The sequence below is a fragment of the Pseudorasbora parva genome, chromosome 2, assembly GCF_024679245.1.
Source record: "Pseudorasbora parva isolate DD20220531a chromosome 2, ASM2467924v1, whole genome shotgun sequence".
Taxonomy (NCBI): Eukaryota; Metazoa; Chordata; class Actinopteri; order Cypriniformes; family Gobionidae; genus Pseudorasbora; species Pseudorasbora parva.
Genome location: NC_090173.1, coordinates 46,812,677 through 46,835,636, shown reverse-complemented (window position 1 = coordinate 46,835,636; position 22,960 = coordinate 46,812,677). Strand labels below are relative to the sequence as shown.

The following is a 22,960-nucleotide window of genomic DNA, read 5'->3' as shown; positions in this document are numbered from 1 at the left end:
TAAATTTGATAACATAATTCTGTTATATTTTAAGTAAAAAAAAACATACTTTTTAGTTTAGCTTATGCATTAAAAAAGCAGATGGAAAATTGATTTATTCATACAGTAACCCATAGTATTTATTGCTAAATGATTGCATTGATCTTAATTTATTATAAAAGAAATTGCATAAATTATACATTTCAAAAAATATTTTAATAGCAATAATAAATATTAACTACTAATAAAATATATTGCATAACAAAAAATAACCACAGTATTTGACAATTGATTATGATGCATGTTGGGGAACTATTTGATTATTATTAATGTAAGGAATATAATATTCAATCCCACACTCAACCTTACAATAATCAGTATGTTTAATCATCAGAACTTAGTGTAAAATGGTTTGTCCTTTTTTTTTTAAACACAGTCAGTTTTCCCTTATTACACTTGTAAAGGACTTGACAAAAATACAGATTTTTTTTTTTCTTTTCAATTTGATTTCTAATGCTCCCTAGAATGTATATTTTAACACAAAAGGAGCTTAAACCCCAGTTTCCATTCAAAGTTTTCATTCACAAACTATTTACTATCTGACTAAAACAAACATTAATTTGGCAGAAATAAGTGGGGGAGAATGTACAAATGAAAATGTTAGTGTCTCCTATAATAACACTAGGCAGTGTCAATGCATAAAAACCACACCGTGTCTTTCATTCTCCCCATAAGTGACCAGGTCATCAGTGAAGAGATGCCATTGATTTAGGACAATCTTTCCTTACAAAGCTGTTATTTCGTCTTGGTCACTGGTGTCAGCCTTTAGTTTGATCAGGGCTGCATGGACCCTGAACTGCGTACGAGACTCCATCGAGTACTCTTTGTAGTTATTCCTGACAGGAAAGACAATAATAATGTGACATTTTAAACTGGAGAAAAGAAAACAACAAACCAGTAAAACCAATCATTCTGTGTGTGAACTGTATGGGTTTTGTCCTAGCCTGAACTCACTTGGCTTTCTGCAGTAGTTTGATGGCTTGCTCTTTCCTCCCTGTGTCTATGTACAACAGACTCGTCTCCAGCAGAGCATTAGGAACCAGGTAATGATCAAACTTCAGCTTCTTTTCACTGTTAAAGACACAAACAGATCTCAAACTCCATCCTGAGATAGAACAAACATTTCTGAAGGGAAAATCCATTAAGACAGAAGCACTGGCCTGCTGTAAACCTGTCTGAAACAGTCCTCTGCAGCCTGCATCTGGCCTTGGTTCTTGAGACACAGGCCTTTCAGAAGCAGGATTAAGCATGTGTCGTCCACACTGTACTCGTTCTCTACACATACAGAAAGAGTGTAAAACAATATAGGAAACAGCATACTACTCTAAAGGTAGTATACATTTGTTGGGCACCATTGATTTCCATAGTATTTTTTTTTCCATACTATGGAAGTCAATGGGGACCATCAACTGTTTGATTACCCACATTTTTTAAAATATCTTCTTTTGTGTTCAACAGAATAAAGAAAGTTGTATAGTTTTGGGGTGTACTTTCCCTTTAAGGCCTGCTATTGTCAAACAATATTATAAAATTATAAAACAATATTCAAAAGGAAAATATATATGCAGTAATGATGAAAAAAGGTGTAAAATAACAGTTTACAGATTTTTTTTAGCAGTTACTGGCATTTTAATTGAGACTTTTCTAAAATGCACAAATGAACTCTATCTGTCTGTCTGTCTATCTATTTATCTATCTATCCACACACACACACCCTTATATATAAGGTACAATATATGTATTATACACATTACACGCACTGTTAACACAAACTTGTATTTTGAACGCAATAAATCTATTTGACAGCACTAATATATATATATACAAAATAAAATGTGTGTGTGTATATACACGTTTTTATGTATGCAATACACCATACACAATATAAAATCTTGTGATTCTTTTGGAATTTAGCTTTTGGATGTCGAAATGAATAAATAAGTTAAGAAATTCATTTGAAAATGAATCTATTATTAGGCTAATAAATAGGTTATAAACTCAAAATTAAAAAAAAAATTAACCAAGCAATAGAAATTAATTATATAAAGATGGTATATTGGTTTTTAAATATATGATTTGAAATGGATTTATTATTCACAGACTGCAATTACTTAATATAAAACACGAGGCATTATACATATTCACTAAGAAAGTGAGTGATACTGCTAAGATTAGCATATTTGCCTTAAATGAAATAGATGTCATTTCTCATTGAATACGCAGCGGAATGTGTGTAGCAGTACCTGGAGCCGCCTGTAGGGTGCGCTCAGCCTCTAACAGCGTGTCCATCATGCCCTCTGTGAGCTCAGGTCGTTTGCTGATCATGGAAAAGCCATTCCACATGTACATCATCTCCTGAAACACGCAGGACATTAGTCAAATATAAATATTTTCAATACTGAAAAAATGAAGTGTACTGAATGTGTTGTTTGTTATTCTTACAAGCACAGGAACAGGAAGTCTGATTGGATTGATGGCTTTGTACCGTCTTGCTTTACGAATGGCAAACTTCTCTGTGGGTGGAGATTTACCGGCTATCTTTTGTTTGTATGTTGGTACCTGTCTGAGTGACAGATAGAGAGAGATTGGAAGTGAACCGGAATTAAACAAAGACTAATGTCTGTTTTGATACCATACTGCATGATAATATCATACTGTACAACATTAACATACACGCAATGAACCCACATACAGAAAAGCTGCGTCCCAATTCGCCCACTTATACTACGTCCTAAAAGTATGTACTCCTTTTGTGAAGAAAAAGTATATACATTTGAGTGTGTAGCAGAAAAGTATGCAAGCTTCGGGACATACTACTTCGCCATCTTTAACAGACTCTGTCGCTTAGTTACGTGCATTCCATCACCGTTTAACTGCCCTGTCAGTCATCACACAGTTCAAATCCTCCACAGTTTGTTTAATCTCCTACCGTATCGGAGAGAAATGTAGCCGCACGTTGATCTGCCATTTGCGAGTCTTTAATGCAGACTCTCTTCATGTGCTTGCAGTTGAAATATAATGATGCATTTAAAAGTTAATGGCCAAACGTGTCATTACAAAAGTTCACAATGCTGATTGAGGTGAAATATAATGTGGACAACACTGAATCTACAACACAGGTCAACACAGGTATCTTTGGAATACTCTTTTCAACATACATATTTGGAATATTCTTTTCAACATACAAAAAAAGATTTGGGACATACTAATTCTATTTTTGAATACTAATTAGTATGGATAGTATGCGAACTGGGACGCAGGGAAAGAATTAATTGTTTCATGGAAGCCTCGTCTGCTCATGTGTTGGCAATGCAATTACATGCGAGTGTATTTACCTAAAGAGATCCACCTCATTATCCCCGAACGGCCGGGATTCTGCATCTGGAAGCATGCTGAGATAAGCCGCCTTCATGTACACGTACATGGCCTGAGAGAGAAAGAGAGAGACAACCATAATGATCCTTCTGTACACTTGAAACACACGGTACATAATCACAACCAGCAAGAGAACGAACCAGTCCAAACAAAAACCTGGCAAAGACATCAGCCCACAAAGCCAATTTACACAGCTTACACATGGCAGTTTGTATAATCGCTGGATATAACAAATGTAGCATAACTTCAATATATATATATAAAAAATAAAAAATAAATACTGTGCAATCCCAGGCTTTACCTGTATGGTTTTACTTCATGTTTCAGAAGAGGAAGTTTGTCTACATTTAGGCTAGAATTGTTGGCTAACGCAACTGTTGGCTCACAAACGGCTGAGAACATTTCGACAATCATTAAGAAATAGGTCATTTTGCCCTTTTTAAAAAAAATGTGAGACCTTGGACCACAAAACCAGCTATAAATTGGAACAGTATACTTGTGGCAATAGCAACTATACATAGTATGGTTCAAAAAGATCAATTTTTCTTTTATGACAAAAATCATTAGGATATTAAGTTAAGATCATGTTCCATAAGATCATGATATTTTATGAATTTCCTTATATATCAAAAATGTATTATTATTAGTCACATGCATCGCTAAGGACTTAATTTGGACAACTTTAAAGGCGATTTTCTCAATATTCTCTCCCAAATATTGTCCTATCCTAACAAGCCATACATAAATGGAAAGCTCCTTTATTCAACTTATTTAGAAGTATAAATCTCAATTGCATGACTTATGAATTGTTTTGTGGTCCAGGGTCAAATATATGTTAATTAACAAATATCTTGAGTTTTCTGACTTGGCGAATATGGAAAATTCAAATGGAAATTTCAGTGAGTACATTTATTCACACTCATGTAAATGGAAGAAATGGAAACCTTCCTTCATAATTTGGGAAGTAAAAAGATTTACTTCCCAAAGATTACTGCTGTCTTGATTTATATCTCTGCTAAATTCAAGAATCCATTCCATTTCAGATAAAATCATGTTTTTTTTTTGTTGTGTTAGTATATGTGCCTTGGTATATTTGTGTGTGTGTGTGTGTATGTGCATACATACAAACATTTTCCTCACTATATATATATATATATATATATATATATATATATATATATATATATATATATACATACATACATACATACATACATACATACATACATACATACATACATACATACACACACACACAGAAAGAGAGAGCGAGAGAGAAAAATAAGCATTTCACCACTTGTCTATCAGCTAGAATTTTGACCCTCACAGACCTGTTAGTCTGCCTTTAAAATGTCCACCTCCACTCCATGTATTATCCTAAATTAGATGCACCTGTTTGAGGTCTTTAGCTGCATAAAGACACCTGTCCACCCCATACAATCAACGGGGAAATTGCCAAGCAGCTTGGTGAAAAAAGGTCTACTGTTGGGCTGCATTTACACTGCAGGTCTTGATGCACAATTTCGATTTGGTGACTATATCCGATTTTTTTGACGACCCGCTTACATCATCTTTTCAAAAGCGACCCATATCCGATATTTGCATTTACACTGTACACTGGCAAAACAGCCCAAGACGATCTTAACCGGTGAAAGGAAGTAAACCAGCGCAATATGCAATGGACGCAGACAAAATGATTGCACAATGTTTTGCTGTCTCCACTGTTCCACGCATCTTTAAAGTCGGCAAAACATTTCTCTCTTAAGGCGGAGAAAAAGAGGAGAGCCCTTGACGGGGTTGCCAGGTTTTCACAAAAAACCCCGTCCAATTGCAACTCAAAACTGTGTTAAAGTAGCCCAATTCCGCTTGAAAACCGCAGACTTGGCAACACTGGATCGCAGTTTGTGTCCACCTGAGTTGACATCATTCGCCTCCATTCTTTTTTCGATGACGTACGACTCACATTTACTGGGGAATATCCGATCTGACCACTTACATGGTAGACGCTAATGCACGCATCCGAATCATATCGGATTTATTACCACATATGAGTGAGGCCTGAATCCGATCTGAGGATATCGGAATTCATGCGTTTTGTTCCTGCTTACACGTTCACATGCCACATCTGTGCCACATGAGAGGAAAAAAATCGGAATTGGGTCACTTGAACCATGCAATGTAAATGGGGCCTTAGAGAAATCATTAGAAAATGGAACAAGCTAAACATGACTGTCAATCTCCCTCGGACTGGGGCTCCATGCAAGATCTCACCTCGTGGGGTCTCAATGATCCTAAGAAAGGTGAGAAATCATCCCAGAAATACACGGGAGGAGCTGGTCAATGACCTGAAAAGAGCTGGGACCACCGTTTCCAAGGTTACTGTTGGTAATACACTAAGACGTCATGGTTTGAAATCATGCATGGCACGGAAGGTTCCCCTGCTGAAACCAGCACATGTCCAGCCCGTCTTAAGTTTGCCAATGACCATTTGGATGATCCAAAGGAGTCATGGGAGAAAGTCATGTGGTCAGGTGAGACCAAAATAGAACTTTTTGGGCATAATTCATAAGAAGAATGATGAGTACCATCCCATGAACACCATCCCTACTGTGAAGCATGGGGGTGGTAGCATCATGCTTTGGGGTGTTTTTCTTCACATGGGACAGGGCGACTGCACTGTATTAAGGAGAGGATGACTGGGGCCATGTATTGTGAGATTTTGGGGAACAACCTCCTTCCCTCAGTTAGAGCATTGAAGATGGGTCGAGGCTGAGTCTTCCAACATGACAATGACCCGAAGCACACAGCCAGAATAACCAAGGAGTGGTTCTGTAAGAATCATATCAAGGTTCTGGTGTGGCCTAGCCAGTCTCCAGACCTAAACCCAATAGAGAATCTTTGGAGGGAGCAACTCTGTGTTTCTCAGGCACAGGCCAGAAACCTGACTGAGAAGATCTGTGTGGAGGAGTGGGCCAAAATCCTTCCTGCAGTGTGTGCAAACATGGTTCTTTGACTTTTAGTTTAAACACCTTTAAAGTGGGCAAACCATGGAAAGCAAAATGCATAGCTTTCTAGTTTGCATGACACACAATTTAAGCATGCTTTTCCCCACCACCAATAAAATCCTACATTTGATTTACATTCTGGGTGGAGGCCATTTCAAACATGTGACACAAATGTCTTGGTTGTATAAGTGTGATCTGTATAAATGCCATGACATGGGTGTTTCTCAGACGTACAGTAAACTAAACTGCCTTTTGAATTATTAAGGATGTTATTTTGTTAATCATATCTCCAAAAATCAATGTAAATAAACTTCTCGATTTACACTAAAACATAATAATTCAGGTGATTAAATAATTCCCAACGGGCCTTAATCATGAAACACAACCAGATCAAACTATGTGAAAATTTTGAATTTTGCATACAAATCACCGATTTAATCTGTTTTGCACACGTTTCATTAGCACAATGAATATTTGGTCACTTAAGTAGAATTGCACGCTTAACTGTAATAAAGGCTTTGTGCAATTATCAAATCTCAAAGGCACAAATCGAACTAAATAAATGCACTGCCATGTGTTCTCTTCTCTGATGATATGTTTAATGGCGATCATGAGATCCACCGATAGCAAGCCACAACCATCCAAACAATTCCCCACGGATCAAGTCCTGCCCTGCGGTTTTCCATCAAAATAAAAGTTTGACATTTTAAAATTAAGAAATCAAGACAACCATAAAAAAGTTTATTTTAATTTTACAGCTGTAATGTCAAATAAAATTTTCATGCATTTCTTTATTTTACATTCTTAGTTAGTTTTAATTTAGTACTTATATATAGTAGTAGTAATTATAATTATAGCCATATTGATGAATAATCTAGGAAATAAATAAATAAATAATTTGCAACTAGACTTTTAACGCCCGCATTGTGCAGCCCTTCTTGAAAAGTTATTTTATTTAACATGCAGACTAGAGCTTTTTTAGCAGTAGGGTCACCTTAGACCAGCGGCTCTCCTGGCTGAGCAGGTCTGCGTAGAAGTACGCCATCTTCCAGTGCCTCTTAAAAGTGAAACACCACATCAACTCCCAGTAGCACATGTGATGAAACCAGACCTGCTGTTTCCAGACCTGCTGGGCCTTACAGCCGTCCTCAAACAGTGCCACCGCCTGGATATGCAGAGGTATAATAATGTTAATTGGTGAACATTAAGACCCATTTTTAATGTTAGTCAAAATTTCTTACAAGACATTATCTTTGGTCCGTCCAAAACCAGAAATTCTATAGTCAGTTATTTAGACAATCTCACGGCATATGTTAAGTTACATGCAAAAAATGTAGGTGTTATTTTTGATTCCGAGCTTTGTCTTAAAAAACAAATTAGCTCAGTTGTTAAAAACAGCTACAATCAATTGAGAATAATTTCTAGACTTAAATCAACTCTTTCCTTCCAAGATTTGGAGAAAGTTATCCATGCATTTATTACATCACGGCTGGACTATTGTAGTTCTTTATAGCATGGTCTCCCTCAATCTTCATTGGCACGTTTACAGAGGGTTCAGAATGCAGCAACAAGACTGTTAACTAGTACAAAAAAATGTGATCATATCACTCCAATCTTGGGTTCCCTTCACTGGCTTCCTGTTTATTTTAGAATTCAATTCAAAATTTTGCTGACTGTTTTTAAGGTTCTTAATGGACAAGCCCCATCTTACATCTCCGATCTGCCAATAAAGCTCTTATATGTCCCACGGTCATGACTAAAAACGAAAGGTGACAGAGCCTTTGAAGCTGCTGCTCCACGATTATGGAATCAGTTGACACCTGACATTAAGTGTGCTCCTTAATGTCAAGACTCAAGACACATCTTTACGTTTTTAGCATTTCCTGCTTATTCATTTTTGGATTAGTAACTGGTTTCTAATTCAGATTTTTTTTTAATTATTTTGTTCTTATTATTTGCATTTTAATGGATTTTTATGATTGTTTTGTACAGCCCTTTGGTCAGTGTAAGCTGAATTTAAATGTGCTTTATAAATAAATAATATTCTTACACAGTGCACACTGATATACAGAATAACTCTCTCAGGAATGACTTTGCAGACATTTGTCATGCTCAAACAGCAACATTACACACTAAAGAAAGCTGAAAATGTAAAAAAAAAAAAAAAAAAAAACAATAGATCCTCTTTAAAATCATCAAAATAGAGAATAAAATGCTACGTGGTCAGATTCAATATGAAACCACAAATATTTCAGTATTCATTATTTATGAATTCTGGTAAATGTTCTCCTCACGTTTCTTACCTCATCAATGTTGCCCTTTATTTCTTCTGCCCGACCTGCAAAGAAAAGGAAAATAGCTCCCTGGAGAGATAATCAGAAAATTAGCTTCAAAAACACAATAAAAAGAACCCAAGTTATGGCTTGACCAGCACAGGTTTCTTTCCTATTTGGGTTTCTATAGCAAGTTGGTTGCAGGTGTTAATGGGAGGGACATTCGCCTGAATAAAATGAGTCATCAATTATTTTGGGGTGTTTTTATAGAAGAGAAAGACTGCAATTTTTCAAATGTTCATATAAATATGAATTTGTCAGCTAGTATGCGAGAGAACTCACAGTGTGTGGACATGAACTAAATGCCACAAAAAGTCAAATTTTCCTTTTAGAGGGTCTTTAAAATAAAATTAGAAATAAACCAGATGATCTTCATGAGCATGCAAACTTGTAAAGGAGAGAAGGACAGAAGCAGAAACATACCCGTGGGTATCGCAGGAGAAATGGCTTCAGTAGTCTCTCTGCCTCCTCCACCTCCCCCTCTCCAGTTCCTATACAAAACATCACTTTATTAATAACAATAAAAATATCTGAAAATTCAATCTATACAGTTCAAATGTTTAGGGTCATTGAAATTTTTTGAATGATCCTTCAGAAATCATTCTAATATGCTGATTTGCTGCACAAGAAACATTTCTGAATATTATCATTGTGCCACTTCATATTTTTGTGGAAACTGATTAAACATTTATTTAATTTAACTGTTTGTAGCTTTAATAAATCTGTTTACTGTTTTTTTTTTTTCAATTTAACGCATCATTGCTAAATAAAATCATTAACTTCTTTAATAAACTTTGAAATAGTAGTAGTTTATATATATAAAAACTACTATATATATATATATATATATATATATATATATATATATATATATATATATATATATATATATACACATACATAATTTATATTAAATAAGTCATATAAAACTTATTTTCACTTATATCACTTTATAAAAGTCTAATGTATAAAAAAATATTTAAATACAATAATGTATTTTATACACTATATTGGACTGTATATAATGTATATATTATACATGCATACATACATACAAACACTGTATACGCAGCATTTTGAGATTTTTTATATATATATTCAATTTTTTTAATATACATCTACATATTTAATTATTTCAATTTTATGTCTGTCTATCCATCCATCCACCTATCTATAATTACTATCCCAAATAGTAATTATAAGTTATCCCTTTAAGTTGCACAGTTAACTAAAGAAAAATGAATGCTGTCAGATGTCTGATTTATGGGGTTATAAAATGTATAATTTAATCACAAATACATGCTACCTAATATAAAGGAGAGGAAGGTGTAGAAACAGAGCAGGAGGAGGGCACATAGCATAGAGCGCAGGGTGTGAGAGGTGGCTCCGGCATTCAGCTGAGAGATGCCAAATTCCTACACACACACACACACACACACACACACACACACACACACACACACACACACACACACACACACACACACACACACACACACACACACACACACACAAATTACACACTTAAGAATTAAGAAAATAATAAACACATTTTCTCACAAAACTGAGAATATAAGAATGTAATTTTTACTTAAATTTTCAAATAAAATTTCAAAACCTTATCTCCAGAAAAGCCTGCAAACTCTAGCAGCTTGAGTATCCGGGCAGGAAACAGTGAAAGAGTCTGTGTGAGAGTGAAGAACAGCAACACAATTGACAGCCTGGAGTTTATTCATAGGACGTAATATCACAGAAAAACATACCAAGTTGAAAGCCCCGATCCCAAAAGAGACTCCGCCCTCTAAGTGCTTGTGGTTAAGTCCTTTGAAAGATGTATCTGACTGGATGTAGGTGTGCAGCTCCCTGCATAAAAATCATGATGTCATATCAATCATGAGTCGCTGAATACTTCAATTCAAGGGCATGTTGTTGGTGCATACATGGGAATCAAATATAGGTTAATATTTGGGTTAAAATAGATAGGGTTAAATAGATTGGGTTAGATAGATAGTTCAGTCAAAAATGTCAATTGTCATCATTTACACACCCTCAAGTTGTTCCAAACCTGCATGAATGTCTGTCTTCTGCTGAACACATAGATATTTTGAAGAATATGGGTAATCAAACAGTTTTGGGGCACCATTGACTTCCATAGTATGGCAGGAAAAAAAAAACCTGTGGAAGTCAATGGTGCCCCAAAACTGTTTGGTTACCCATATTCTTCACTCTATCTTCCTTTGTGTTCAACAGAAAAAAATAAATTCATACAGGTTTGAAAAAACATGAGAGTGAGTACATTAAGAATTTTAATTTCTGGTTTTACTATCCCTATAAAAAGGGCAGGTGCCATGATGGCACCAATTTTTCTAATTCATGCACAACAAAAATACAGAATTCTTTCACTTACTTGCTAAAGACTTACTTGTATATGAGGTAACTGTTCCGTACTTTGATTCCTCCTTTAATAAAACTCACCATATTCTCATCCTGTCAATAGAGAGATAATTAGAAATCAGGTACAAATTTGAGCTTTGCACTTAGAATTTTTTTTCAATGGGGTTCTAGGGTTCTTGACTCAATAAATAATTAAAAAAATCTTTATGCATTTCTGTAGGCTAAAACCCAGAACAGAGTTAGCATTTTAGCAATTTTTTTAATTTTTATTTATGGGATTTTGGTTAACAGCTTAAAATAAGGTAATATATTTAATATAATATTATATAATATAAATATATTTTTCATGTTTTCAAAGCTTTTACGTGTCTTGGATGCAGAGGTTGTCGGGACATTAAGGTACGTTTACGAGCTGTTTAACTGTCATAAATGTCATAATATTTCATTAAGATTAAAAATGAATTAAAATTAAATCCAGAAAATGATGCCATGATAGAAACCCCTAAACGGTTCTATATAAGAAGAGCCTAAAAGAATCTTTTAAAGGGTTGGTTCTGTGTTTTTTTTCTAGGCTTGGTTGTGTTTTATGAGATGCAGTATAACATGTCTATTTTCATAGAGCTTTATTCCACACCGCTGTCTCCACTGTCCTTTGAACGGCTCGTTTGCTTCCTGCTTCTATGAAGCCCGTCCCTCCGAAAAACGCAATGGTCTTAGATTGGTTAGAGGACCAAATGTAGTTTCCTGTATTTTTATTGGCTGAAGTGCTAAGCACAGGTTGCCAGAAACGCCACGCCCCTTACCATTACGGGCAGAAGTCACATCTGGGGTGACTCGCAAGGGTTTATGATGTCACCAACCCGGGAAGAAGCTCGTTGTAGTCCAAACCGGCCGTTTTTGTAGGCAATAAACTGCCATAACTTTAAAAGACAATATCTCCGTTTGCATTGAGCTTTCAGCGCTCTAACTTTGCAGATACTGTTAATGCTCAAGCAGCGACATTACACACTAACTAAAGTTAAAAAAAGTGAAATCGCATGCAACCACCCCTTTAAGGATCTACATAGAAACTTTTCTTCAAAAAAAGCGTGGAGTAGCCATAACCAAGGACTAAAAGTCATTCAGCATGTTTACATGCACAATAATATGCTGATAACTATCAAAAATCAGTTTATTGAAATAACCCGATTTACATGCAAATCAATAACCTGGCAATGCAGGTAAACCACGTTTACAAGACTGTATTTAAAAAACAGGTTACTCCCCGCTGGTGACGTATACAAACATAAGCATCCATGTATTTCACTCAGAGTATTCTATCTGTTATGTTGTGGTGTTAAATAAAGCATTAAAACCCTGGATTATTTCAAAATATCAGTGGGAAACTTGACCAGATTCATTCTCGCATATTCTCTCATATCAAGTTTCTACAACTGAACCACTAGTCTTTGTCTGCATGAGATGAGAACACATTTTTTATATTTGTTGGGTCAAGAAAAAGTCAGAGTTTGCATTATATTTCTCCTCCACTGCGGCAAAACACTCGCTATAGCTAGATGCGCCTAAATCTGCCGTATACCTTAATTTTCAGCCATTTGTAATTTTAATATGTCTGGCTTCTGATGTCATTCGCTAAACTGGTATTTCTTAACATTATTTTAAAGCAATATCCTAATTATAAACACATGGTTTGTAGCAAACATTTTTACAGTCTACTGCACTGTGTTATATTCATCTCGTTACTTCCCAATAGCGGCTAATAAATCGGAAGTCTCGCACATTTACAGAAAACACCTTACTTCAGCGTTGAAAAATAAAGTGGATATGGATGCTTACATGTAATGTATAGCATATGACACTTCAACAAGCTGACAGACCGCAGGTTAAGTCATTTACATGCCGGGAAAAATTGAGGTAATGGGTAAACAAAAAAAACTATCTCTGTCGATTGGTTTATTCTTAAGCGAAAGCAGTTTAATGCATTTACCACACGCGCTGACGGATTACTAAGCATGTAAACGTATATATAGGCGTATCAGACCTCTAAGATACCAAATAGCACACATAGTTTGAACAAAACATTTGAGATTGTCTGAGTGACTGTTTTAAGCCTTATTTAAACCTGGTATTAAGATGCATTTTGATTGATTGGGTCACAAGTGGACGATGCTAAATACAGATGTAAATGGGGTCCAAAATGTTTTGAGTTTGTCCACTTTCAGAGTTAGTCGAAAATTCCACCAGATTGCTTTCATAGTGTATATGCTCATGTGGTCAAAAGTGTTCAAACAGCCACAAAAGATACCTACTCTCCACCTACTGGCATAATGCTTAAACACTATGGAGAGTGCACTAGCCAGACGGGATTTAAACTTTGTCGGCTGGAGACCAAAGTTTAGTTTGAAAATAAAAAACGTATCAAGCACAATCTCTCACTGATTTCTAACACACACACACACACACACACACACACACACACACACACACACACACATGTACCATCCTCTCAGAAATCAGGACAGAAGGGGTTTAAAGTGGACAAAAGAGACTAAACAGAATAAAACACCAGGTGTAAACGGGAATGGGTCTCTCTTGTCTACTTGTGATCTGATCAACCAAAACGCATCTTAATACCAGGTGTAAACAGGGCCTTAGAGACCTTTGTCTGGAAATGTGTCAAACCTGTAAAAACGTGAGAGCAGCTCTGTGTAGTAAACACTCAGCGTAACACACTTCAGCATGGAGCTGCTCTGTAAAACATCACATAAAATAAAAATAAAATTCAAAGCTTGGTTGAACAACATTTCATCATAAAATTGTCATTAAATTAAACACCTTCTAAGAAATGTTAAATGCCAGTTTTCAGTCGAAACATTAGCCTAAAAATCTTCAAAAGTAATGCTGTGCCACATAATACGTTTTTTTGAGTTTTATTTATTCTATAATAGCAATGTGAGATGGACATTTCTAAAAAGAGAAAAATGGCACCTTCTGAGAGATCATCATCATTTGCTCCTCGGATCCTCAGAGTACCAGACTTCTTACGGAACCTGAAAGAGAACAGAAAGAAGTCAAGTGAAGTCACACTTCTTGAAAACCACACTTGACCTGGCTAACATCAGCCATTATTTGAATTATTAATTCAAGAAATTCAAGATAAAATTTGAAAACATGCACTACCATTCAAATTTTTTATTTTTAAATTATTTCGTGCAGCACTTTCATGCAGAAAGTGAGAGTAAAATATATTTATAATGTTATTTATATTTCAAATTAAGGCTGTTCTTATTAACTTTCTATTCCTCTAATTCCTCACATTGATAATCATGGGCCAGTTGTTCAAAACATTTAATCTAAATCAGAATTATCTGGGTTTGGAAATTCCATGTTTTGCTATCTAGGATCAGGTAATCCATCTTACTTTTGTGCCGGTTTTTCAAAGCAAAATTGGATTGGATCCCCCTGATCCAGATACACACTTTTTCAGATGACCAATTCTGGATTACTAGTGTTCTATGGAGCTGATGGAGGAAAAAAAATGCTTTTGCATTCTCTCAGAAAAGTTTTTGTCTAGCGTTCACCCAAGAAACCTTGCATTCGCTCGCAAATAACATTTGACTGGTTTATGTTTTATAATTGATAAGAAAAAGTCTTATAATTGATAAAAAAAACATAAAATTTAATATTATATTTTTGTTTAATAGTTACATCTGTTTGTAATTATTTTATGGCGGCTAAATCATTTTTTTTACTTTGACTGTAGGCTACTGAAAGGCTTAATAGGTAGCCTAATGTCTAATTCTAATTTATTACTTAAAAAATGTGCCTAAATAATCAAGAACAAAAAAAATTAATATGTGTTTGTGTATTATATGATACAAATGTTGTATTTTTTGACCAGTTTTAAAGTTACTACATTTTCTTCCAGGAATTCACCTTGAAGTCCTTGGGATCAGGATAATCCTGTTTTTTTGGATCAAAGGTATCCAAATCCTACTGACAAATTTTGAACAACACAAACTGAAGGTTTGTTCCAGATTAAAACTATGATTGGTTCCCCATGATCTAATCTGATTTCAGATAGCTTCTTTCCCTTTTGAACAGCCCATTTTCAAGATTTGATAACAATCCGATAACCAAAATCCGATCAGTTTACCTTTGATCAACTGGCCACGTAAGATTATTTATTTCTTGAAGAGCATATAAGAGTATATGCTAATTGCTAACTGCACTTGCCAACTGACTGATGGGATATTGGATATGAATCTTTTACTACATATTTCATATCAGTTGCATAATTTGAAATATGTCCATTTATTTGTCAATGTGTACTGTAAACTGATTTATGCATTTACACATTAAGTATTTTTAGGTGGCTCTCTTACACATATATGATAACATATCACACAATCTTCTCTGTGATCTCTTCCTAAATCCCTCCAAACATCATACTGGGAGAGTGACATTATATATATATATATATATATATATATATATATATATATATATATACATACTTCAGTACAGACTAACGTCACTCTCCCAGTATGATGTTTGGAGGGATTTAGAAAGAGATCAGAGAGAAGATTGTGTGACTCGCTCCTCCTTAAGCAAACCGAAAGTGAGCTAGTGTGTGACATTGCTACACCCACATATATACGGCCATCTAGATTAGTGCTGCTTCATAACTGTGTGTGTGTGCGCATCTCTTCTGCTCAATTTAATCTATGTTATGTAAGGCCAATAAAAGTCCTCATTAGATATGACCAGCTGTCTGTCATTTAAAGCTACGCCGTTAAATGTCTATGCAAATACAAGCAAATGTAAACGCTGCAGGACTGGGTCAGCTGACATGGAAATAACCCCATTTGCCTAAAAGTACAAATGAAAAGCATTGTTTTGGCTCTCTTTCTACCTCTGGCACACCTCCTGAGCGCTCTTCATGGTGTTCCCAGCATGCACTATGTCGTCGTGTTGGAAGGTCATCATGGCCTGCATTTCTAATACTGTGGCATAGATCAGAGCATGATACATGCTCTCTTTAGACCTGGAATACAACACAACTCATGCTTTTACATTCACAATGTGAGATTACACTTTACAGCAGGCTGCTAGAGGAAAATACCTAAAACTTTCTCTATGCAGGAATCTGAATGAAAATACACTCAATTTCACATGATGTTTCACATGATTAGTTAGCGTGATGCAAGTTTAAAGGCACATTCACACCAAGAAGGATAACTTTCATTCACACTAGCATCCACACCAATGGATGAATATCGTTCTGTTTATTGTAAGTGCGTGCTGTAGTTATGTTGTCTGCAGCTTTAAATGTTTATGCTCTTTAAAGCTGCAGTCCTTAAGTTTTTACATCTCTGTTTGAAACCTGCAACTGCAGTTATTTGTGGAATTATCATCTTTACTTGAGGTTGTGCATCAGCACGGCTCCTCAGCGCGGACCAATTTAATGTTTTGATGAGTTTGTGTGGCTGTCATTCATTCAGCTCACCGGTGTGGAAACTGCACTTCGCAATCACAGATTCTAAGTCTTAGAAGTATGACCAAAATAAGAATTTTCACAGGAAAATGTCATCTGAACAAGTAAGTAACATGTCTGCCACTTTTGTTCTGACAAACTAAGAAAAAAAAACAAAAAAACATTTCAATAAATTGCGCTTCCAACAGAGGGAATCTAATGATCGCTCAGCTCACATCACATCAAACCATGCAAATTATTATTATTGTTATACTTTGTTCTCAAATTAATGGTCAGCATTGCATGACTGTGTATTTAGTGTGTATTAGCATGAACTGTAGATTTTAATTTCTGTACAGCCAAATATTTTGCTTTTGACTACGAGTGAATCTCCAGTTGTCACTGATGATTGTCATTTGGACCTTTCTGGATTACAATTTGCCATCAAAATTATATGTTTAATTATCCCAGCTACTGTGAGAAAAGGCAATAAATGATACGCCACACGCAGTCTCCTCACGTGTGATATAGCCTACTAGCCAGACTCCTTCTTTATGTATACCGATGCGACGTACTGCCGCAAAGATGAATATATATATACACACACACACACACACACACACACACACACACACAAAAAATGTTGTTATATATAGTTATATATATATATATATATATATAGCATTTCTGTCAATATATTCCTTATAAATACTACACACTGCACCTTTAAGTTATGAAAAAATAACAAAACATTAGACCTTCAAAACTGACTAGACAGAAACTTTCCTAGCATACTAATAACAAAAAATATTTATAGCTGAAACCAAGCATTGTGAGGCCCTACATAAAGTTTGGTTTCAGGCTATAAACTAGATTTCACAATTCTCAATATAATATTGAACCGTTCAGTATGGCATTCAAGGTTCAATACACACTTGTGAATTGCTTTTTTTTTTTTTCATTTAATTTATTATTTGTATTTAACTCCATTTTAAATATTTCTCTCATATGCACTAAAGTTAGTGGGTGTTTAGCCACACTTGAAATGCTGGTGTCAGAGAGTTATACTCACAGAACATAGTTATTCACATTAACAAAAGTTTATTATTTGCATGCATTTTAAAGTAGTCTAGAAATCTAGACACATCCTAGTGGCAGCAAATCTAATCTAGCAACTCTGAATACAGTTCTGAGCTGTAAAAAAAAAAACTCTGGTCGGGCCAATCACATCGTGTATAGAGTCGGTGGGCGGGGCTTAACACAATAATGGCTTGTTGCGCTTGCGTGCTTCTAGTAAACACAGAAATTGGTGAATGGCGGTCTTTCAAATCGGCTTTGACCGCGACTGTGGAAGACTCGGAGTTAAGCTTTTCTCTGAGAAAAGAACAAAGAACGGCACTGAAGTCATTCTTAAGAAGGGAAGATGTTTTCTGAGTTTTGCCGACCGGATACGGCGAAAGTTTAATCTCTCAACGAGCTCCACTTCACCTTTGTTGCTCATGTTGGTTGTAGCGCTATCCATTTGCGTGCACGCCATGCAGAGGGAGTTTGAAAGACAACCGTTTATCCCGCCCCTCGGATTGAGCCCTGTCAATGGTGAGTTTCCAGACCAAACATCTTGATGTGGGTCTTGCTTGTCAGGCTATGTTTCAAAGCCTTGGCGGTTAAACATTTAATTTACGTACTTATATGCACTGTTTTTCATGCGCTGAACGTGCGCACTAAAAAAACTTGACTACTGGAGTAAGTAGTCTTACTACACTAATAATACTGTCAAAAACACACAAGGTTAACATATATAACCACAGTAGTAAAAGTAAAATCGCATGCGTCTGTATAGGAGATTCAAGCAGGGCGAGAACACTTGTCCTTAAAGGGACAGTTCACCTCTAAAATTATGTTAATAAAACAACAAAAGACAATGAGAAAAATCACTCACTGCTCTTGAATTAAAAAAACTATTACAGTAGCTTTTAATCAATGTCTATTTTATATTGAAGACTATGTAGTGTTTTAATTTTACATTTATTCATTCAATTTCATACTTAAACGCTGCTGTACATCTCTGAGCTGCCACTGTAAATCTTTATATATATTTATTTTATATTATACAATACACTAGGAATGTGTACATAGTTTTTTTGAGCAACGTTTTTTGCTTTTTTTTGCAATTTTGCTTTTTTGAGTAAAGTAAAGTTTTTCAAGTCTTTTAAGTAAAATAAAGAAAGAGTATTGCAATAAAAAAAGAATCTTTCTGTTCCTGTCGCCTAAGAATAGAATAGCAGAAAAACGAACCAAACCGGAAACCGTGGTTGAAAACCGAGGTATGTATTGAACCGTATTGTTGCATCCCTATTATGAATTTTTTTTTTTTTAAAGGATGGTTGAAGACACGTAAGAATGAGGTTTCCTTCCCAGCCTAAGTTGTCTTCCGGCTGTATATTAATGAGAATGAAATTACTCTGTATGCGGGACTATTGTCAGGCTTGGGGGTGTGTGATCTTTAGGCAAACATCCTGGAGAAGGGAGGAAGTCTGATGCAATTCTCTATCAAAACCGGAATAAAGCATGCCATCATGGGATGGCATCTACAATTAAACAAGCACTTCACAGGGAAGCACATTTAAAGCAGCAACAGACAAAATTTGCTGGTGCATCTGACAACAACAAAAAAAAAAAAAATAGAAACATGGGCTTGGTAGGTACCACACCTTTACTAAACACCTCACCTGCTCTTAAAAATACAGATACTAGAGGGGTGGAGAAATGAGAGAACAGAATGGCTAACACTTCTCTCACCGTGGACGTAGTTTATCCAAACTCTCATTAAAGTGGTTGTTGAGGAACAGATCCAAGGCCTCCATGCATTCATCAAGACAGGCCTGAAGGGAAATCTGCCTGGAACTGATGACACACACGCACACGCACACAGACACACACACAAAATGAGTACATGCCTAGACTTCAATTGCTTTTCTTTTAAGCTTATTCTAATGACCATTCAATGACCTATATCATTAATATGTATTTATTTTTAAAGCCATATATATAGTACAAGCTGTGCGATAAGAAATGTAATTTCTGATGATATATAATTGTAAATGATAGCTAAGAAACGTGCACACAATGTATGCATTTTTTTCATACATTTATGGATGTGCATGCACACTTTCAAGATTGATTTCAGCAATCATAAATGCTTGAGCAATAAATCATATTAGAATGATTTTATGTGACACTGAAGACTGGACTAATGATGATGAAAATTCAGCTTTAACTCACTGGAATAAAAAAAATGTTCTGGATTTAAACATACCTGGAAACATTTGGACACAAGCACACAAGTCAACAAACTAACATGGTTCCATTTTAATCCCCAAATCTTACATATTGTGTCAAAATATTACATGTTGAATAACATAAAAAAGCTTAATTTTTTTAGGGAGTTAATGTAATGTAAAAAAAAAAAAAAGGTTGTCATGAATTCTGGATCATATAATTTTTTACAGTGTATAGGTCTTTAAATAGGTTTTTATTGCAGCATCCACAGCCCTTTAAGGCCACTTATAATCCAAAGTTGCACCGAACGAGGGATAGAGCAGCATTTAACACTGAAGCACCGTTCTTCACACAACGTGTGTGTCACATGCACTGCTCACTCACCAGGACACGTCTCTGATGTTTGCTCAGGCTTAAGATGAACAGAAGGTTCTGATCGGGTCATTGTCCAAAGAGAGATGAGATAAACATTTAAAAATCACCAATAAAGGACTACTGATGCAGCAAGTTTCACAATTACAGACTGTCAGTTAGTCAAACCTGCTGAGTGCCAGTAGAATAGCTGATCCGTTTTTGTCCCCACTTCAAAAAGTATGACTTCAAACTTGACAAATGCAGTTTTATTTTATGAAGGTAAAAAATAAAATAAAAGTCAGATCCCTTAGAACAGGTTAAGTCTCCTCATGATTTGATTTTGAGGAATCATCAGACTATATATTGATTTTTTTTATTGAAAGGAAATTAATTAATACAAGGATGCATTCAATTACTCAAAAGTGACACTAAATATATTTTTAATTAAATGTACAAAATATTTGTATTTCAAATAAATGCTGATCTTTTGAACTTTCTCTTCATCAAATAATTCTGAACAAAAACTATGAAGCAGATAATAATCAGAAATGTTTCTTGAGCATCAAATAATAATGTCAGAATGATTTCTGAAGGATCATGTGACACTGAAGACTGGAGGAATGATGCTGAAAATTCAGTTTTACCATCACAGGAATAAATTACACTTTAAAATATATTCACAGAGAAAACAGTTATTTTAAATTGTACAAATATTTCACAATATTACTGTATTTTGGATCAAATAAATGCATTCTTGATGAGTAGAAGAGACGTCTTTTAAAAACATTTGTAAAAAAAAAAATCACAACACTTTTGAACGTATATTATAAACATTTTTGTGAATAATTTTCCAGATGGTGAATGCCATGAAATCTCCCAGAAATAAAATGGTCACATTTGGTTATCATCTGTCTGTTGACAACTTTGCTCCAAAGCTCCCAAAGTCAAGTAAACCCACTTGGTGAAATTACATTTATTACTAAATACCAAGACACCATTCCGACCTGTAAACAGCGCCCTTTATAAATTATGAAGGCTACCTGATGCAGAGTTCTTCAGCACCGGACCATTGAAGATATATTTAGCAGGACTAATTAATGTCAACTGGTTGATCCTGTTTTAGAGGCGCATTAAAGAGCAGATATACATTCATGGAAATGCACGAGTGAGAAATATGGGTCTCCAGCAACTGTTGTTGCATATGAAATATATAAACCAATTCACATGCATTTGCTTGGTGGTGTAAAGCAATTGCATGACTTTACAGGTAATTTAAAGGTATCTCTAACCTTTAACTCTCGCAAGCCGCAATGACTCATGTACAAACACACACATGCACTGCAAAATATGGCTCACACACTGTGTCATTTTGTCAAGGTGTTTGATGTTTGCTCTGAGTACACATGCAGGGCTTGGACAGCCAGCGCCTTTGGATAAGAACATGAATAAGCCACACTACACTCAAGAATTAAATCGTTAAGAGTGCAAAGTAAATCATCTAAACTAGTGTATGTGCCACCTGTGAACATTTCTAAAGCATTATTTCCAGGGATAGTATTTCATTCTCTCACTGAGAACATGAGCTGGGCTCAAACTCTATTGCAAAACAAGGAAGGAAGAGATGTGAAAATTTGACCAAAAAAAAAAAAAAAAACCCTGCCAAAACTAAACACAGACATACTGAATCAGCCATTTAGTGACTTCAGGAACCACAAAGCATCAGAGTTTTCAGTTTTACTAAGTAGACAGTTGAAATGTATAGCATTGTTGCATTTCTTTAGCTTCAAAATAACTGTACAAAAATGTACAGAAACAAACTCACTCATACTCACTTTTCTGAGACAGGTGCATTTTTCCCACTGGACATGATGTACTATTTTGTCTTGTTAGCTGTCCTCCTCTGGGCCTTGTGGCCACACAAACACCTGTTTCGAGTGCTCAGACTCCCTGTGAAGAGCTTTCCTTCAGAAGTCCTGTGGAAATTCACTCTCACTGTGCATGGAGGTGCTGCATTGATGAGGAATGTTATAAGATTCGACCTGAATAAGAAATATGGATCAGTAGTTCGGCTCGATTGGCAGAAGTTGTGAGGTGGGTGTGTGTGTGTGATGTGAGAACACTGAGCTCTCGACTCCTCCTCGGAGCTCACGGCAGGTTCAATGGCAGGATATCAGTGCGAAAGGGACAGAAGTTCGTAGCGACATCTGGTGGTGGGGTGAAATAGGTGCTCACACGTTTCATTCACTGTTACTTGCTGCTGTTTCTTTGTAATTATTCGATATTTACGAGCAATTTCTGAGGGGAAATTGTTGTCTAGCCTTTGTTAAATAAATCCTATTAATCAAACGGTAGCCACCAGTGACTTTTATATAAAATACTATGGAAGTCAATGTTTTAAAGGCACAATATGTAATTTTTCGCCTCTAGATTCCCAATAGTGATGACGCCTTGATTTCACGGAGCTTTTATTATTCTGCAGACGGACGTTTCCGATTCTTCTGCTCATGCGTATGTGGGGAAACTCAGCTTTGCTTTATCATTTTGAATAAATTTGAGCATGTTGAAAGTTATTCTTATAGTAATGGTACTCTGTGAGTTCACTCTGCAGCTATAAGAAACTTGGTGCACACTGCAGTGAACTAGTTCGATATTTAACATGGTATTCACAGTAAATCATGAAAACGAGACTTAAAAAATAAGATTAA

At 35.6% G+C, this 22,960-nt stretch overlaps 1 protein-coding gene across 2 annotated transcripts; it reads right to left on the bottom strand.

Moving 5' to 3' along the window:
* Window positions 1-119: 119 nt before the first annotated feature.
* zgc:158403 (tetratricopeptide repeat protein 39A) lies at window positions 120-22,390 on the bottom strand. 2 transcript variants are annotated; one of them, XM_067422486.1, is made up of 18 exons: window positions 22,088-22,390; window positions 19,422-19,526; window positions 16,062-16,193; window positions 14,135-14,196; window positions 13,829-13,896; window positions 11,175-11,239; window positions 10,516-10,615; window positions 10,371-10,436; window positions 10,056-10,167; window positions 9,176-9,243; window positions 8,723-8,782; window positions 7,414-7,584; window positions 3,375-3,466; window positions 2,482-2,602; window positions 2,283-2,394; window positions 1,200-1,314; window positions 994-1,110; window positions 120-875 (listed from the first exon to the last, which is right to left on the bottom strand). In XM_067422486.1, the coding sequence occupies exons 1-18, from the start codon at window positions 22,120-22,122 to the stop codon at window positions 764-766; spliced, it is 1,713 nt and encodes a 570-aa protein (XP_067278587.1). In that variant the 5' UTR covers window positions 22,123-22,390; the 3' UTR covers window positions 120-763. The 2 variants fall into 2 exon arrangements, with proteins under 2 accessions (XP_067278587.1, XP_067278596.1); XM_067422495.1 differs by having other exon boundaries at window positions 10,059-10,167.
* Between the last annotated feature and the right edge of the window lie 570 nt (window positions 22,391-22,960).

Excerpts from the sequence above, each read along its gene's own strand:
- zgc:158403 (XM_067422486.1), bottom strand. The coding sequence starts at position 22,122 with ATGTCCAGTGGGAAAAATGCACCTGTCTCAGAAAA. Across the intron at positions 10,616-11,174 it reads AACAGTTACCTCATATACAA|GGAGCTGCACACCTACATCC; the intron begins GTAAGTCTTTAG and ends ATTTTTATGCAG. Across the intron at positions 8,783-9,175 it reads TTCTCCTGCGATACCCACGG|GGAGCTATTTTCCTTTTCTT; the intron begins GTATGTTTCTGC and ends TTATCTCTCCAG.